This window comes from Melanostigma gelatinosum, assembly GCF_949748355.1.
Source record: "Melanostigma gelatinosum genome assembly, chromosome: 11".
NCBI classification, from domain to species: Eukaryota; Metazoa; Chordata; class Actinopteri; order Perciformes; family Zoarcidae; genus Melanostigma; species Melanostigma gelatinosum.
This window is the reverse complement of record NC_136644.1, coordinates 4,122,005-4,141,492: the sequence shown is the minus strand read 5'-3', so window position 1 is coordinate 4,141,492 and position 19,488 is coordinate 4,122,005. Positions and strand designations below refer to the sequence as shown.

Below are 19,488 nucleotides of genomic sequence, written 5' to 3'. Positions count from 1 at the left end.
GACAATCACTATTAGCACAACTTTTTTGGGCAACGTTGAACTATTTATTTAGATCATAGCACAAACACTGTAACACTTGATGCATTGTCTTATTATAACAGTAATTCATTAAGTTCAGGATAAATACTGTTAACGTGCTTACCCAGGCCACACACTTCTGTGTTAATCTCATGACAAGCGAGATTGCAAGAATACTTTCAGTGAACTATTGCACATTATCACCTTCAAAATGGACATTTCACAGCTTAAACTCGTGACGCTACCATGTGACAATCACAGTTTCTCAGCAGCACTAAAGCACAATAGTCACTTTGAAAAATTAAGTTCATGTAGATTGCAATACTAAGAAATATACAGTTGACTTCATCAGAAATTTATTATCTACTGTAAGTCTCCGCCCCATTAAAGCTACTGAATACACAAAGCTGTGTCTGGTTTAACAGACAGGAGCTGCAGAGGCCCACATGCACACAGCTGAACTTAACTTTGCTGTAAAAACCTAGTTGTAGTCTTTCCAAACTGACTTGCTGGTGTGTGTCACAAGTCACAGTATGTCTGCAAGCCAATTCGTTAAACGGATACTGTATTTGTCCTGATTACTATATTACTCTGACTTCTGCCAGAGACATTAACATAACATTGTCACCATTCCTCATTGGCGTCCATCTTTTTTTTGCATTCATTTACGAATGGGAAATATATATTTAAAATGAACAAATGAAAATATATTTTTCTGTATTTTGCTGTTAATTTACCCCTTAGCACTAAAGCTCCAAGTGAGAGAATTGTGAATATGTTGAGTTTACATCACTATGATTACAAGCATGGGTGAGAATACAATTACAACAACATTATGTTCACTGTTTGGCAAATTTGTTTTGTTTTTTGTGGCACAATGGCGCACAGGTGGCGGTAATTCACCACGCCAGCTACCGGAAGTCGTCACGGAGGAGAAGAAGAAGAATGGAAAAATAACAGGAAGCGTGGATTATAGGAGGGTAGTTTGTAAACTTGTCCACGAGTTATTTTGACTTTTGAAGCTCGTTTCTGCTAATTGATCAAACTTTAATTCGCTGGAAAGATAAACCGCAAATATCCGTGGTTAACCGACAAAATCTTGGCACAGGTAAGCAACAGCTAACGGTTAGGTTAGCTTAATTTAGCTAACGTTACTGGGCGGTTCTTGAAGCACTTGATGTAACGTTAACGTCAACTAACTATGTTACTATGTTATGTAACTGTTAAAGCTCGAGACGAAGTCCCAACTTCATACTGTGTACTTCAGTTAGCCACTGATGTAAGTTATTGGGTCTTGGTCTTCATTGTGAAAACATGTCCGATAATATACATAGCGACGGCTAACATTGAAGCATAGTTGCAGCTTTAATCTATCCTGAAATGTGTTTTTTGCTAAATGCCCTTCACTAAAAATGGTGACTCCTTCGGCGTCTGTTGTCTTTATGTGCATTGGATCATGTGATTGTTGGGTTTAACAGTACTTTACCTTAATATCCAGTTCTCAATATATTGTAAGTATAACACTGCAAGCATCTGCGCTGTGTTTTGTCTACATCAGTCCAGATACATGTCGAGACAGATGGGAGACAGCCATCGACGGTTCCTACAGACCATGATGGCCAATGGCATCGTTGATGAACAAGGCGCGAGGACGCTCTATCAATATTGTTGTGAAACCCACAACAGTGAGTCATTTTATATGCGGTTTGTAATGTGATCGATCCAGAATAAGACGAGTTCACCCCTGTATCAGGACATAGGATTTATAGCAACAATATAATGATGTGCCTTTTGTCTGCTTTACATTTGCATAACTCTGTTTCCACTGCCTTTTACACTGACGATTTGAACTGTTTATAAACTTCATGAACACAGCTTTCTGAAAATATGTAAGCTTTTGGGCAAATACCTAACAATACAATTGATTAGGAAAATGTTACTTTTGACAAATAATCTCCATAATGAAGAACTTCTTTGCTGCTCATTTGCACTATTGTATACTGTATGTTTATGTTTTTAATGGCGTGTCTTGTTATTTGTATTATGTATATACCTTTGCTGTGCTTGGTAGAAGCCAAAGACAAATTTCCACGAAGGTGGACAATACAATATGGGTTGAAACGCACAAGAAATAATTGCTGCTCACAAATTGTCTTTATTTTTCTGCAGCACAGCACGCCCCCGACAAGCTGGATGACTTCATTGATGCAGTCAACTCAAATCTGCAGCCTATGTTCATGCAGATTAGAAAAGGGATGTCTGAAGACAACGGTCACCAGTTCTACGCCTTGGTAAGTTTGTCTCCCACATAACTTTTTCATTTCAAAACCGATCCATTTTGTGTCACTGCATCCAAGGGTCTGCTAGCTAGCAAACGGTAAAAATGCATTAGTCTCTCCCTGATGATGTGATTGTTGAGGTGATATTCAGATGTAACTGGTCATTGAAATAAACATCTTTGTAAATTTCCAAATAAATATATTTTTTTTAATTTAATCTAAGCATTTGGCAGTACCTCCGCAGCCCACCTCATGGTGCTCTGTTGCCCACCACGAGGAGGCATCGTTAATCCCTGTTTTCCTTAATTCCTGTCCAGGTGAACATGACTGAGACTGTTGTCACCAGAATGTCGTCAGATTATGCCGACAATGAGCTGGAGCTGTTCAGGAAAACGGTGAGTTAAATTTACAGAAGGAAATCCTGCATATCGACGTTTTGCAATCACTTAAATCCAAAGCTTTTTTTTCAGAAAAACGTTGGGCTATAATGAAAAAATAGTAAAATAATTGAAAAATCAGATGACTACAGAAACAGCCTTGTAGTAAAATACTACATTCGTAGCAGATTATGTCTCTGATTTTAGCACAGATGTTTGGGCTCTGCCTTCTTCAGTGTGTAAAGTGTGTCGTGGCTGATTTGAGCTGCTCTGATTCAGATGGACCTGATCGTGGTCTCTGAGAATGGCACGGTCTCTTCCACTGACGTTCTGAACAGCGCCGACACCCTGACCACCAAAAAGCTGAAGAAGAGCGAGACGGAGCACCTCTTGAACCGACTCGTGCGCGACAAATGGCTCAGTGAGGTAAAACACGGCGTTTCCAGCAGGATGTCAAAATACAATTTAGGATATGTTCTCTCTGCTCCATCTTACACAAACTGTTAAACTCTATTTTTGTGTGGACAAAAAGCTGTTTTTCACATCGATTTAGCACTTTTCTCACGCCAGTTGTGGACACTTTCATAAAGGACTTCAACTTAATCTGACTTTATTTCAGTCAGCCATTTTCAATAAGATTAATATTGGGGATGTCTATTATCGGCCCGCTGTAAGTGAACCGGCTGTGTTGCTGATCCCTGTTGTGAAATAAGGTTAGGGTTTTGCAATTCAGTGGGGTGAAAGATGTAAAATATTAAAAAGTATTAATAGCAATAATCAATACCGTCTTAAGCTAGGCTATCATGATTGTAGCTTTGACACACTTGTTCATATAAGTTTGTTTTCATCATTTATAATGTGGATTTATTTTTCAAATCAATTAAAATCACATTCACTACCAACTTAAGTCTACTAACCAGACGAAAGTCTCTTTGCCGTAGTATTGAAACACTACTCTGTTCATTTTATTCGGTGTGTAATTGATTTCTGTTCATTTATGTAGAAACGCGGTGAATACACTTTGTCCACCAGATGTATTATAGAGATGGAGCCATACATTCGTGCAATGTACCAGGAGCAAATCAAAGTGTGCCACATCTGTCACAACATCGCCTTCCAGGTAAATGTTCCCTCTGTTATTTATTGTATACTTTGTGCCCGTTTATAAATACCGGAATGAAATGAATTACATTTAGTTCTGTCATTTAGAAACTCTCAATTGTATAAGTTAAAGGCAGTGGCTTTACAGATATCTGCTTTTTGTAATTGTACTATTTTAAGCTTTCTGGAAATAAGAATCTAAGGAATAAAAGTCATAATAATTGTAGTTTAATACAAATCACGTGGGAAGTCACACAGACTTGCTCTTGAGTAACAACATATATATGAACGATCAATAATTCACTTTTAATAATGTGATTTTATGTGTCTCTGTAGTGCGAACACATTCGTATGTAATGGCTATCTGTCTTTGTGTTCTTTCCTCTCAGTTTAAGTTCTATCAAGTTTTATGTCATGTTGAGTGAAAGGTTTTTTTTACCTTGCATTGACGTTAGTTGCTTTTGTAAACGGTCCCTTTTGCATTGGTTCTGCTAATGTGTGAAAAACCCGATCTTAACAAAATGAGTACACCGTATTAATCTGAACACATTTTATTTTTTTCAGTGCCAAATTTGTGAGAATTCTACTTGTGGAATAAAAATACACAACCCATGTGTGGCCCGATACTTCAAGGGAAGAGCAGAGCCGCAGTGTCCAGCTTGTGAGGACTTCTGGCCACATGAAATCCCTGGTACTTATTGTTTATTTACACTCATATTAGACCGACCATCATTACATAGATGCACATTTAAATCTCCTACATGCTTCCTAAAAACTGCCACCTTCCACATCTGTTCCCAGGATGTTTTGCTTTTCAAAGATCACATGTTATATATTTATATGTTTGTAAAAAATGTAAGTAAAGTATATTAGACTGACACGTATTAATACATAGAATGAAAATGAAGAGATGTATGTTTCATATATTGATTGTTCTGTACATTACAGAAGTCAGACGACCCCAGTCTCAGTCCAGAAGATGAGGACTTCAGCACCAAATGTATTTTCACTGAAATGTCTTCATTATGTTAAGTTAAACACCATCATCAAAAACAAAACGGTTTTTGTTCTTTACCTGCAGATACACTTTCCTTCCAGATGAGTCCCTTCTATAAGAGACTTAATGACCATAATGAAGCTTCTCAAGATGTAACTTCTGAGACAATAATATATACATTTTCACTTAACAGTCAGAGCCTCAATATTTACCTATCTAGGAAAAAATAACATAAGTTTCAAACTCTCTGTTGCTGAATTCCAAATTGTGCCTTCTATTATCTTCTAATGACAGTATTTTATTACAAAGTCCTTGTGCATTAACCACGCTAGAAGAGTTCACCTTTTGGGAGTCTGTTACGGTCCTTGCAGGCCACACAACATGCTGACCCAATCCGGCCTGGACAATTTTTAAAAATCTATTTTTTTGAGGATTTGTTTCAGCCCTAGTACTTTGTGATTGTAACGCTGTTTGTGCTGTAGAAATAAACTGTTAATTATTATTGTAATATAGGCCTTTTTAACAGAATGCATTTTAACATGTCACAGTAGGAAAAGCAACAGTGTAAATGAAATGACTAAAGGCTGAATTCCATTTGGCTTCTTCAGGTTCAGGGCCTTGGTAATGTGCATCGTCATTCATCATGTGTTGATGTTAAAATGTGTTTATCAACACCGTTGACTGGAATTCACCAGCGGTCTAACGTGTTATCAGACATTATTACAAAGTGTTATTATTACACAGCTATTAACCATGGCATTTGTTTTTTTTGTTTTTTATGTTGAGACTAATTTATCCTCTGAGGTACTGATGTTCACCGTACTGAGTTCATTTTTGTGTAATATCTATACAAAACCTAAATCATTCTGCACTATGTTTTCACATAGTCATTTGGTTTAACCAATAATTTATTCATCAATTCTTTAGCTTTTGCCACAAAATGCAGCAAGTTCAGTTCAGTGCACCTTTTGTGGTGTTTTGTCTTTGTACTCGGCTCATTAAGTTGAGAGCTCAGCGTTGTCCAGAGTTAGGGGGCTCGTCAGTGGGTGAAACAACCTCAGATTCCCTCTCGTCTTGGAAGCTTTGTCTGTTTGGCCTCGCGATATTTGCGTTTTTCGGCGCTGTGTACTCCATTGTTGGTGTCTTCCTCTTGGAAGCGTGCCTACGATCTGCCGCCTTGTCGCTAAGTTTTTATAGAGGTTTTAAATGCTGCCCTTTTCCGCCTCCTCTGCCAGTTTTGTTCACCACCTCTGCCGGTGGTGAACATCCCCTGCTTTCCTGTCTGTGCCCCTTCGGCCTGCTTTTTCAGCTCCTGGTCATGGCACCACTGTAGAAAACGCCATTTTGCAGCCTGACAAGATCTGTCGGAGGCTTGCATTGGGAGCGCTGCAGAGCAAGCAGCATTCCTTGTTCTTGAACCACTGGTGTGGGTTCGTAGGTTGACCTGGTAAGGGAGCCGAGTCTTGCCTTTGGGATCTGCCAAAAGTCTGATCAATTGATATTCCGGTTGACAACCTTGTCCCGGGTTGTCCAGTCCTGTCGGCCCTGCGACACCGTCTTGATCCAATAGCACTCTTCCTTCATGCTTGTCACCTCTCACACCACCGTCTCCTTTCTCGCTTTTCGTTCGGCCTTGGACCAGAAACGTGGCACCTGTCCCCACCCTAGTCTTGCCCTTCCTGCCAACGAGTGCTGGAATCCTTTGAGATAAGTATTATCTCAGTTTTGCAAAGATATAATTCATTAAACATTGCCTTCTGTAGTGCGTAGCAAAACCTTTAAAAGTTCCTAACAAACGCATCATGGGTATAAAACACTGACCGAAAAATAACGTCTCCATCAACAATACCTGATATCTAAATCTTCAACAAAGCATTAACTCGTTATTGACATCTTGATTCTAATTTATTTGTTGTCATTAAACATCATTCAACATTCTCGAAACATTTATTAATGTATCGTTGCATTTTCACATCAACAAACTATAATTTGTTCATTATCAAATGTCCAATTAGCGAATGAAGCAAACACAGTCCCATGTTACGTCATCCTTGTCACTGATGTGGTGTTGCCATCTGTTGGTGAGGAATAGATTTACCAACTGATCCAGAGTTGCGTCACCCTGAACATGCTCAGTGGTTGAACTGTAACCCTTTAGTGAGATCTGTTGCAGCTCATCCATCTGATAGTAAAACCTGCACCGACAGTTCTTACAAGTCAGGAGACAGAAACTCAGTATCTGTTGTTGGGCTCAGCCTCTACTGCAGTGGTTATGTGGCTAGTCAGACACTAGATGGCCCTGTTGGTAAAGCATTTGACATTGATTAAAAACAAACTGCAGTAGCATTGACAAAGTACGAAACAGCATTTCTGTTGTATGAACACAATATGGGAAGATTTACAGTCATCTCATACTTAACGTATCACTTTTTTTGTTTGGATCCTTTCTTTAACATTTTTATTTTAACCTCCCTGTCCAAGTTTTATATCACCCAGACGAACCGAAACAATGTCCTCAGTACATTTTTACATCTGTCCAGGTTACAATTAATATAATAAAGTCAGTGACTGCTGCTCACATGATGAGGTGAATTACAAAATATACAGCAGACAGAAAGTGGAGAGCAAATCAATCGGAACTATTCGTTTTATTAAGTGGAAATATATTCTCGTCTCAAAGTGTGCATTTAAATGTCAAATCTCAAAAAACATGAAATGAATGCAAACCAATTAGGATTCTTTGATAAAGCATAATTACTCTTTTTGTTTTGTTTTTGACATGAAAATAAGACGGTAATAAATCATATTGTAATGAGGGTTTAGGAACTCTGTCGTAATAGACTGTAGAAGCCACTTCACATGTGTTGTACTATTTTTATGACCACGCGTCTTCAGGTGTTTCACTGATGTTCTTGCTGGTGTTTTGAGTGCTATACAAAATAAGAGACGTGCTGACAATAATGACGGCGACAGACATCCTGATTTTCTTTTAATAGTGGTGTGACCGTACTGTCTGAACAAGGAGTGAGAAAGAAACAGAATTAGACTCCAGATATATCTAGACAGCATGTTACATTATGCAGTGTGAGGAGGGCGGTGCTGTTTCACATGAGCTTTCTGTTGAGAAGGGAAGATGGTTGGTGCTCCGTTGAGCAGAGAAGAGATGGTTGAAGGTCGGCTGGCAGAGGAAAGCCGAGCAGCAGAGCCAGTCCTGCTGCAGGTCTCTTTGAGCTACAGTCTTGTGTTTCCCTATACCAAGGTTGGAGACTTAGGTTTCTTTATTTACTATAGAACTATATACACATATATATTCTTTCGTCTAAAAGCTTCTGTTGTTTTTACGTGCCGTTAAATAAAGTAAGTAGGAAAAACAAAACTTCCCCCCAAACTTTTAAACAAAATACCGTATTTGAACATCATCATCAAAATGTGCATTTGTGTAATTTAGAGTTCAAATCTAAATTGGTAGTTTAAGTTAAAAAATAGTTGTCTTCTTTGGATAAAATGAAATATTGTGGTCTTATATCAACGAAAGCTAATGGCTGTAAGAAAACACTGGAGACACAAGGAAGCACTGCGCTTACATTGTTTATGGTGAACACTAACACCGTCTGTTCTTCTTCTTCTCCCTTTAACCAGATCATCACCGCTCTGCCTCAAATAAAACAACACTAAAGCTTCAAACTTTTAGAAAGAACTGTCTGTTTATGTTGGTGATGGTATAACATCTGATTAAAGGAATCCATTTGAATGATTTCACCAGTTTAAATCGTTCTTTTCATTTGATATTTTGAACTTCAAATGTCAAAACGTACTTTGCCAATTTGAACCAATTTACTGCAAAAATAGTTTTGGTGCTCTTGTGTCTACAGGAGAGCTTTTTCTCTTATAGGACGTCCTAGAAAGCTTTTAGACCTCTAACTTACGAAACGGTCTTTAAATTACCGTTAATGACGTTGTCTCACTCGATATCAATGATTGTAGGTGAATTTGTTTTTAATGCTTTATATGGAACAAATGTGACAAATGCTGATATTAACATTGTTATCAGGAATATTTTGATATAAATCAAACCGATACAAACACATATAATAGGTTTGATTGATTGATCATGAGTATGTCAGGTTGTAAGAGTAATATTTATTTCAAATACCAGATTTGAATTTGCGAAATCAAATCATCTGAATCTTTCAAAGGTTCACAAACAAGCCCAAACATTAACACGCCTGGTTTCACCCAGTTTTCCTTCCACGCACCGCAACCAAATGGATTCTCATTTTAACTATGTTGACCCAGACTCCGTCTCTCTTCTTCACTGACAACAAAACCAGCGCAGGCCGGCAGTCTGCCTCTCACACTGTGAGGATGACACCTCCGTCTCCTTACAGAGGAACTAGCCGAGGATCCACTTTGATGTCACTCCCCCGCAAAGGAAAGGTCAAAATAATAAATGTAGGCCCAATTGATGGGTTGGCAGGGGGGCGCGGGGCTTTCAGTGCTGATTTTTGGACGAGTGCTCCCCTAAAGGCATAATGAATTCATACAGTCAGCCACGGCCAAAGAGGAAAACAGCATGGGTCCTCTTTCCATGAAAGGGTTGATCTAAATCTGCAGACGAGCCTGGCTCCTTCTTCCCACTCATTCTCCACACACATCACTCTCCTCCTCTCTCTCTCTCTTGCTCTCTCTCTCTCTCTCTCTCAGCATAGGCTTGTCTCAAACTCACATACACACACACACACGTATGAATATATACTCAAAAATACTCTTGTCTTTGAAACACCTCTGCATATGCATCACTTCCTTCTCACCTTCACTTGAGAGAGGGGAACCGCGTCCCCACGGAACAAAAACCTCCCCTTGAGATGCTCCTCCTAACTCTTCCTCACAGCAAGAAACCTTTGTTTCAAGAGTCAATAACCCAGAAATACACAAATGCTTGAATATGTCTTTGAAGATTCCTCAGGTCACCTGGGTCACGGGGTATCTGTTGGTAGGTCAAAGGCAACTGAGCTGTGCCTTGTCTGCTGCCTTTGATGTACAAACTCATGTTCCAGCTGGAGAACTTTATTTTAAATTAGAAGAACTATTTAATCTGTCACTTAAGTTAAAGAAGCAATACCTCAAACAAGTGAAAGTAAATTCATAATGCTCAGTACAGAGGTTTCAAAAGCAAAATGTTCCAAAAGAATCAACAGTAAAAGTGCTTATTGTGCAGAATGGAGCGTTATATCATATTCTTGGAATATTTTTACTGATGCATGAATATGTAAGCAGAATAGTAATGTTAGTTTACATAAAACTATTTTATTGACACTATTAAGTTAAAATGTCTTCACTTTTTTATGTAAAATCTGAATTTGTGAAGTAGCAACACTTTACTTCAAGTCCTCCGAGTTAGCATTCATAATATATGAGCATGCAATATTTGGTTTATACAACACTATATTGTAGTTGTAAGCATATGAATGTTAGGCTGGTGTGGATTCTGTTGTATGAACAGATAATGAAAGACAGTAAACACTGTTATAATATTAAATGTCTTCATATGGAAAGTTTATTGGTGACAAATATTTTGTGTGTGTGTTAAACACTGATAAAATATCCCTATATCCACTTATTTTTAACAGTGTGTTATAGACCATGTATTACATGTTTATAATGCTAATTAGAAATGCTAAAATAGGGGGTCTTACATGTCCCCAGCAACTAAAGCTATTCAATAAATGTAGAGTATTAAAAAGCACAACATTTCGCTCTCAAACGGAGTGTATTTTAGAAGTCAAAGTAAATGGAAATACTCAAGTCGAGTACAACCTCAAAACTGAACTTAAGTCCAGCACCTCTGTAAATGTAGCTGACGTTAATTCCCACGTCAGCAGGCACATAAACACATGCATGCTGTCCTAAAATGGTCTTATCTAACGTCGAGGCAAATTAAGAGGACATTTAGGGAACTGCTGTTGCATTGCCACTGTATTTTTATTTTTGGATATACTGGCTATTTTATCTGGTTTTGTACGTTAAACAATTGCTTCATTGTCTCCTATTTTATTCATGTCATGTTACCATGTGCACACGTCGAATTATAAATATAAAGCGCGCTCCAATTCTGTGCAGGGATTAAATAACAGGCTGTATGTGGCTTTTAATTCACTCAGAGGCAAACAAGACCTCGAGGCCCTGTCTTGCCGCATTGAGGACAAACACTGAAGATAAACCGAGATATGATTATTTCCCACAGACAAAACGCAATTTCCTGATCAGCCACAACCCCCGCGAGCCGCGGTGGGGATGCGCATTCACACCGAGCAGCCAGTTTCCTCCGGAGGACCGAGCCGCTCCAGGGCTGAATTACATGCGCAGTGCTACCGTGAATCACACATCACCACGGCAACCGGCGTTCACACCGAGTCCCCGTCAGCAGCATCAGTGAGGTCCGATCCCGTCCACAGACGACCAGCGAGCACGGAGAAACCACAGTGAGTTTATATTCTCTTTTCTACTGTTATGTTTCTGAGTGCGCAGCCGGTATTTTGTGCATCAGACACACGTGCTTGCGGGTGGAGAGAGACTGTACCGCTGCGTAATTCTACCCATAGGAGAGTGTTTCGTCTCGTGACGCGATGAAGTGATTTAGTGCCAGTGATTCATGGTTTTTCATCTGCTTTAGTGGATAAATGGACACGCATCGCATCTTTTAATCGGGTGTTGTATGGGGCTGTCTTCGTGTCGCACTGGATTGCGTTATAATTTGCGCTACCGCCACGTTACATAAACGGCTACAATTAAATACGCATTCAGCCTTTTGATTGTCCTCAGGGCTTATGGATACATTCGTTCAGTCCGCAGCTCATGTATCGTGTTACATTTAAGATAATAAAAGTACGCAAAAACAGGCTTCACCGGATTCTGATCTGCAGCCTAATTCGACAGAAAATGTGTTTAATTAATCAGGCTTCTCTCTGTCATGTGATGCTGTTGCATCCCTGCTCTCTGATTCCTGGTCACAGCCTGTATATCTTGTCTCAGCAGTCTCCAATGCAGCAAGTTCAGATATGCATGACCAGTGAACCCCGAAGAGCTTGAGAGGCACAGGCATAAACAGCCACTCTTACCTATTCATAACACAGCATGCACGTCTTCACCTTCAGAAAGCTGCGTCCTCCCTGTCCTGATTGATATGCCAGATTGTGAGCAATGAATTCAACTATAATCATGCCATCGTTTTTTTTAATTGTAGGTAAAATGTGCATTTAAAGGATGTCATTTGCGGCTTTCTTTTGCTGGACTCATTTCCTGTCAGAGTGTGGGAACACTGAGTGTTTGACAGCAACACCCGGCTCATTTGCTCATCACAGATTCAGGATGATTCATCGTATCCACACTTCCCTCCAACTGTTGGGAGGAAAAAATTGGTCGGCAGCACAAATGACCACTTTAGCCACCCACGAAGGACAACAAGTAGTCTATGTAGGTCTTGAGTATTATCCTCACTTAAGATCTATTTTGTCCAATGACAAATGCTGCTCTTTAACTGCTTGAAGTTTAAATCAAATTTTAAAAAGAACAGATTTTTTTATCAAGATACTGCTTTGTCTTTTTGCCAATTTAGAGGTGATCATTTTTGCACCAGTATTATCTGTTTGTAGGCTTGGTCTCCTGTAATCTGAGTCCAAAATATCAAATGTCTGGAATTGAATTTGGTTCAAGGTTTCCACTTAATAACAATATACAGTATACTTCCTTTTTTAGCAGATCATGGATGTGTCCAGCAGCCTTAGTTAACAATCCGTATCTCCTTTATCAAAAACACTTTCCCTGTGCATCAGGGATGTCTCCTGCAGCATAAACACTGTGGCTCCTTGCCTCCTGGTGAGTGTATCATCATTGTGAGTCACTGGCGTCATTGGGGCCTGTGGGGTCCTTGGCTGAGGGAAGGTGTTGTGTTGCACTGTGTGAATAAGATAAGTGGATCCTCACCTCTTCCCTCCACATTTAGATGATCATTTGATCGAGGCGAGAAAATAGAATCATTATCAGAGCAGAGAGGCGTCCGGCGCCGTGTTGGTGACGTGTTGGATTTACACGTCGATTCTAAACATTAAGGATAAGCGTTTGGAGGAAGAGATGGGGCTGATATATACAATATTATGATACCCAGTGGTTATGAAACATGTTTACTTTGGATTGTTGTATTGCACCAACAAGAGGATGCAAGTCTGAAGTCACTTAAATATGCCTCCACTTTATGATATATAAATATAATTCCACTTACTTATCAATAAATCATGGATTGAGGGAATACTCAGACATTTTGGGAAATACTTGCTATCTTGCGAGAAGATTCATATCCTTCTCTTATATGCAGCTACTGCAAGTCGTTTATTTTAGCGTAAATGTAGCAAAATCCACCTAGCAGCACCCCTGATACAAAACTTAACGTTTTGCGTTCGGTTGTCATCGGCTCTGAGCAATTGCAACCAGCAAAGACTCCAGGAAGTCACTGCTGTCGGGCAGAAAATAATCCAGCACAAGCTACCGTAACACAGAAGTGTTACCTTTTTACCATGATGTATTGACAGCGTTTGATTTAACCAGCTCACAAGTCAACGAGTCAACAGCAAATGCTGACATCGGCATGCCAACGGCAATGCAAACATGCTGGTGTTCAGCAGATATAATGTTTACCATGTTCACCATGTTAGTTTAGTGTGTTAGTAGCCTATGCTAATATTTGCTAATTAACACCAAACTCAAAGTACAACTGAGGCTGATGGGGAATACCATGAGGTTTGCAGAAAATATTAATATTGAAGAAATGAAAATATTGATTTGATGATCACCAAAGTTATGCTATTCATCCTGAGGTTGACATGAATCTTTGTACAAGATTTCACGTCAATACATCCAATAGATGAACCAACAGGCCGACATTGCATATCAGTCTTATTTCTTGCGGTATCAGACGGACTTTTTTTCTTCTCTTCTACTTCTTCTGTGGTTTGTGTTACTCCTGTCCTTATATACAGCCTACGGTCCTGTTTTTCCTCATCACACCATCATCTTCTCCATCTTCCTTCGTGCCCTGGCAGTGTCCTCGATTTGAGCTACAAGCAGCGCTGTCACATTTGGTTACGAGGCACACAGTTTGAGTCAGTCTGACCTGAGCTCTCTGTCCCGCTCTCCAGATCAGTCCAGGCATTTTCGGGCACCTAAGCAGCCATGGTGAAGCTAGGCAGCAATCTGTCTGACAAACTGGAGAAGCAGCCGTCTGCGGACGACGGCTTTGACAACATCCCCCTCATCACACCCCTGGAGGTCAACCAGCTCCAGCAGCCGTTCGCAGACAAGGTAAGTGCGGCCTATTAGGTCAGTGTTTGTGAGTCTGCTGATGTGCCTCCCTACCTATGTTTGTTTTTCTCTAAAATACGGTGATTCTTAGTTGCTCGCAGACCACAACAAACCACGCTTTAGTGCATTACGGAGATAGCTGACAGATTACGAGTCGCTGCAGAACACGTCTGGACAAACGCCATTAAAATTCACGTGGGTCCAAGCAAAAGCCCCACCAGTGAGAGTGCTGAATTCACCTTCCGTTACCTCCCGTCCCAGGTTAAAACCCACGCAATGCGGGCACCTTTTGAATGCATAATGCAAGAGGAAAGCTCTCACAATCATATTTTTGTTGTAGCACAGGATGTTCTACAGGCTGATTAGATGTTGCTGAAACATTAACATAAAAAAACACCTTTGTAGCTCCCAAATGTGTTTTTAAGGCATAGATTAAAACTGTCCGCCTTTGCAAATGATGCTGGTGTATTATGGGAAATTGTATTTTCAATGGGTCACAACCTGTGCTGAACACTGGGGACAAAATCATCCATCAGCCATAATGTAAAACAAATCACAGATCATTTGCAGGTCTCAGTTTTTCGCCACAAGAGTCACAATAACAGTGCATTGTTTCTGCTCCAGGTCATTGTGAAGACGTCGACACAATATCAGCTGCAGCAGAAGAAGAACAAGCTGTACCTGCCCAATATCAAGAAGCTGAATATCAACTTCTACAGTGATGTTTCAGACAAAGCCAAGGTACAACAACAACCTGAAGTCTCTGAATGGACTCATGTTCCAAATCAAAAGACCAAAACCAACAATGGATGGATCCCACTTACAAGTATTAACCAAGTATCCAAAGCCTGATGTACTAAACTACGGGCGCCATTAGGAGCCGAGGAAATATTCAATAAAAATGTCTCCCTTTAGGATTCAGATTTTTTTCTCAAAGCAGAACACAGGAGAAATTATTTACAGCGCATATGCTGTATCAGTGAAATTTAATTTTAGCGAGACAATTGCACTGGCTGATCTTTGCCATCTTACTATGATCACACACACTGTAGTTTATATTCAGCCAATCCCACATGCAGTGCCGCGCTGCCATTAATGCTCACCTGATCTCCGAATGTGTATTAATCTGCTCATTTAAATCATTCCCATTGATAAACACTGTGTGCCACGGACAGAGTTGGAAAGTATCAAGAGACGACTAAGGGATTCTTGGTTTTGGTCTTTTCACAGAATTTGTTGTCAAAAACAAAAATAAATTGCCAGCCTTATTCTTTTTAAGTATTGAAGGCACTTGTTGCTAAAGTGGTGTACATGTGTGTGTGTGTTGTTGCTCAGATCACAGGCCTGATCCTCATCACGTTGGCCTTCCTGACCAGCTTGCTCCTCCTGCTCATGTACAAAGCCATGTGGTACGACCAGCTTACCTGCCCAGAGGGTTTCATCCTTAAGGTAGGCAGCATGAACACACACACACACACACACACACACACACACACACACACACACACACACACACACACACACATATATGAGCTCACTTACACAGTCATTAAAACGTTGCTTAGCATATGGCATTTTTCATTTTCACTATCCTTTCAGAAAATTGAATGTACATAAACTGTGTGTCTGCAGACACAGACCACACACAGATGTATGAACGTAGATTCACTTGATTTAGGGAGAGAAAGAAAATCTTCCTGCAATAGAGCAGAGAACAGCAGAACCAACTCATGTAAATGTCTCGTCCTTCGATATCACAGACTTCTTATTTCATTATCCAGGCCGCAGTAGTCTGTGCGTCACCCACTCAAAGGGCACTTACACAGTCTACTACGCAGCTGGTGCTTTGTTTCTCGGCACACCCTCACATCAGTCACTTTGGGAGGATTCTCTGAAAACTGGAGCTGGAAACTCATTATCTCCAAACGACACCTTGGAGGCATCGTGTAGCGAGCCACCGCTGCCACGCATGTCAGTTAAAGAGCCTGTCTCACATAAGAAATGAGAGAGAGAGAGAAGGCGCTACAGAGCCCGCTTTCTGGTCAGGCAGAGATTGGGACGCCCGCCTGTGAATCGGAGGGGTCTTTAATTAGGGCTGAGCGTGACTAAACTGTGATTAAAGGCTTAACAGTGAGGGGGAAAGCAAGGAAGGGGAGGGAGGGACCTTCCGGCAAGGCTTTTGAAGTTTTTGCCGGTTACAGTTGCGTTCAGCATTTTTTCCTGCTAATGCGTTGTTGGAGACATAAAAAGAGGAGTGAGGATGGAGGGAGGCCAAATCACTGCTGCGCTTTTCAGAGGTTCGACTCCTCACTGAGAGGGAAGGTCAGGTAGTGGATCCTCGGAAGAGAAACGCTTGTGAGGTCAACACAACTCAGTGGGCTCTTTCCATAACATAACATTAACTGGATGGACGCCCAGTTTGTTTGATTTAATTCACCCACATTGTCTCGAACACACTCAGCCTCCTCAAAAACAAGTTCATTTGAGTTTAAAGATGTTGCACATGGTGTTTTTTCCTTCAGTGAAGGCTCGTCCTAAATTGACCTTGCAACCGTGGTGGTGTATTATCACTGTAAGCCTTAACTACATTGTCAACACTGCTAGCACCATCTGAAAGAACTTGGATTTAGTTTCACCTCTGTAAAGCTTCTTCAGCTGAGATGTCATTTTAGGAACTTTTCCCCAAAGGACCCAAAGACAAACATAACCTGTGACAATCTGTGTCGTACAACATGGGATCGTTTCCAGTTACTTTGACCTGAATACAGTCTAACATGACGTTAGACTGAGACCGCTATGAATAGACAATCCCTGAGAACGTATTCGGTAACACTTTACAAGGAACAAGGTAATGATTCCATGCAAACAACTCAGTACGGTGCACCACTTTACTTGAGGAGACACAAAAATAGAAACAGAGGGCTGCAGATTAGCCACTTTCTATAATTTGACGAGGAGCTCCTCAAAACTGTCCGTTAACAAATTGTTTACTACCAGTTAGTTCCTCATTTATTCCCTGGTAACTACTCAAAACTGTTGTGTTCCCTTTTGTAAAATGTTCCCACTTATTCATCATTAACATATTGATGATTTCCATTTTCTTCAACAAGGACTCAAAAAATGAATGCACGCTTTCAGTCTCCTGAAGCGTCTTCATGTACTTATAAAAGATGTCCTAGACTAGTGTGTTAATCATTATTACTGCAGTAAAAATAACCAACAAGTGATGAACTTCAGGAACAAACATACTGTTGACCTGCTGTCATGGACTCATGTTGTTCAAGACGTGTTTATCTTTCTGCTGTAACAGCAGAAGCATTGCACCCCGGCTGCTCTGGAGATGTACTACACAGAGCAGCAGCAGCAGGAGGAGGCGGGCGTCCGCGGCGGGGCCAACTCCGGGCTGTACGCCGCCCTCAGCCACCTCAACCAGGTCAAGAGGACTGGGCCCGAGCTGCCATCGACATGGTTACCAGTCATCACCGCTCTGAAGGAAGCCGAGGTGGCCAAATGAGGCAGCGAGCAGATGAAAGGAGCGCTTGAGGGAGAGGAGTGACGGGTCTGACAGAAATGCAGGTGTGTGAAAGGGAGGTCGTGATGATGATGATGGGGAGGCAGAGTAGATACATTTTTGATTGTATTTGTTCAGGAATTCATTTTCCTTTCCCTTCGTACGGTCCGTCGAATCACTCGTTTATACTGCTGCTCCGAAACCATAAAGGTGTCTGTGTAACTACTGAAAATTAAAATCAGCTCCGTAAACCTCATGTTTACTCAACTTCAATCCACTTATATTCCGTTCATTTTTATATTACAGTCTAATACCCAACTTTGTGTGTGTGTGTGTGTGTGTGTGTGTGTGTGTGTGTGTGTGTGTGTGTGTGCGTGTGGTGAGATGTTGTGGTTAGAGGCAGGAATGTTATTAAAGTGTTGGAGAATGTGCCTGACTTTTACAGTGTTACTGAGGCGTGAGTAATCGCCACCATCTGCATTCAGTGTGTGTATGTACACTGTAAATGCTCACATGCACATGAGGGCATATGTATTGCATGCATGTTTGCAGTTTGTGTGTGTGTGTGTGTGTGTGTGTGTGATTCGTGTACTTGTCTGCGAGAGTTGGAGGTGTGAGAAGAGAAGCGAAGCGAGAGCTCAGACTGAGAAGTGAAGATAACAAGTTTTTAATGAGATCACTGCGAGTTTCTCCTCATCACTCCGCCTCGTTATCTCGCTGCCTATTCGTTTAGCTTCAGAGGGGAATGTATGAAATCATCAGCAAATGTGCGCCCACTTTGAACATTAAGACAAGGAACTATAATTGACCATTTTCATGTTTTGTCATGATTATCTGGAGACGGTAAATTGCAGTTCTGTTCGTTAAAGAGTGTTTTAAAGAGACTCGCGCAGTGGCTTTGGAAAGCATCAGACTATTACAAATCTACTAACAAACAACAACCTCTTTGTCATTATGGGTTATTGTATGTAGAATTAATTGCCAGAAAATTGACAATTTTCACTATTTTAACTTAAATCTACAATGCAATAAAGTTTGCGACATGTAAATGGACCTGAAAATGTTCTGAAGCCACTATACAGCTCTTCATTCTGTTACATGGTGATGTGAGCGACTTACTGTAATTATGAATAAAACTGGAGAGCTTTCAATGTATTACTACAAAAACATATCTAAATTTCAATAATTCTGTATTTCATTATGTGTGGAAGATGATTGTACAAACTTTATTAGTTTTGTTACTAGATTTTGTTTTTGATGTACGTTGCTGTAAATGAACATGTACAGTTCAACCGCAGGGTTGACTCACATATGAATGTATGAAGTAGCTGCTCTAATCATGCAGGAGATGTAATCAGTGCTCAGTACTACCTAAACGCTTCTATTGTCTTCACATGTTTCTATTTATTGCATTAACAAAATGTACCTGTGTATTATTTGGTGTCTTATTATTAACGGTAAAGTTGTGTTTGTAAATCTTGCTTTAAGGATGAAGAGTTCTTTTCCAATCCACTTTTAAAAGGGGAAAATGATGTGACGCAAATATTGTTTTTCTTCATCCGTCATCAGAAATAACTCACAATTCTTAATTACCTGCCATCACTTATTTGACCTTTTCCCCTTTGTCACGTTTTTTAAAATGGTGACTTTATTATTTTGGATCCAAACTCTTCATGTGAGTGAGATCGCAGCACAGCTTGTCCTTTGGAGTTTAAGTGCCAAACATTTACATCAGACCCATCTGCTCTGATGTCACTGACGGAACAGGAATAAATGACTGTGAAGTGTTGAGTTCTCTCATTCACAACCGGCCCTGTTGATTTACATGCATTGCCTCTAATGACCTCAATC

General features: G+C 40.4%; 2 protein-coding genes across 3 annotated transcripts; both read left to right on the top strand.

Annotated features, from left to right (window-relative positions):
• The first annotated feature begins 973 nt into the window (after window positions 1-973).
• Window positions 974-8,589, top strand: nsmce1 (NSE1 homolog, SMC5-SMC6 complex component). 2 transcript variants are annotated; one of them, XR_013772331.1, is made up of 9 exons: window positions 974-1,126; window positions 1,577-1,703; window positions 2,188-2,309; window positions 2,615-2,692; window positions 2,954-3,100; window positions 3,678-3,794; window positions 4,340-4,466; window positions 4,724-8,031; window positions 8,412-8,589. XR_013772331.1 is itself a non-coding variant. In XM_079277783.1 (8 exons), exons 2-8 carry the CDS (start codon window positions 1,586-1,588, stop codon window positions 4,756-4,758), a joined length of 744 nt encoding a protein of 247 aa, XP_079133909.1. In that variant the 5' UTR covers window positions 974-1,126; window positions 1,577-1,585; the 3' UTR covers window positions 4,759-8,589. The 2 variants fall into 2 exon arrangements, 1 of the variants encoding a protein (XP_079133909.1); XM_079277783.1 differs by having other exon boundaries at window positions 4,724-8,589.
• A 2,475-nt stretch (window positions 8,590-11,064) lies between these two features.
• On the top strand, window positions 11,065-19,424 carry caly (calcyon neuron-specific vesicular protein). The gene is made up of 5 exons (XM_079278111.1): window positions 11,065-11,254; window positions 13,964-14,126; window positions 14,751-14,867; window positions 15,462-15,575; window positions 17,437-19,424. Exons 2-5 carry the CDS (start codon window positions 13,998-14,000, stop codon window positions 17,638-17,640), a joined length of 564 nt encoding a protein of 187 aa, XP_079134237.1. The 5' UTR covers window positions 11,065-11,254; window positions 13,964-13,997; the 3' UTR covers window positions 17,641-19,424.
• Window positions 19,425-19,488: the final 64 nt, after the last annotated feature.

Bases quoted from the DNA above. Each gene is read 5' to 3' on its own strand.
- caly (XM_079278111.1), top strand. From the start codon at position 13,998: ATGGTGAAGCTAGGCAGCAATCTGTCTGACAAACTGGAGAAGCAGCCG. The intron at 14,127-14,750 runs GTAAGTGCGGCC...TTTCTGCTCCAG, and splicing joins AGCAGCCGTTCGCAGACAAG to GTCATTGTGAAGACGTCGAC. The intron at 14,868-15,461 runs GTACAACAACAA...GTTGTTGCTCAG, and splicing joins ATGTTTCAGACAAAGCCAAG to ATCACAGGCCTGATCCTCAT.
- nsmce1 (XM_079277783.1), top strand. From the start codon at position 1,586: ATGTCGAGACAGATGGGAGACAGCCATCGACGGTTCCTACAGACCATG. The intron at 2,310-2,614 runs GTAAGTTTGTCT...ATTCCTGTCCAG, and splicing joins GTCACCAGTTCTACGCCTTG to GTGAACATGACTGAGACTGT. The intron at 3,795-4,339 runs GTAAATGTTCCC...TATTTTTTTCAG, and splicing joins GTCACAACATCGCCTTCCAG to TGCCAAATTTGTGAGAATTC.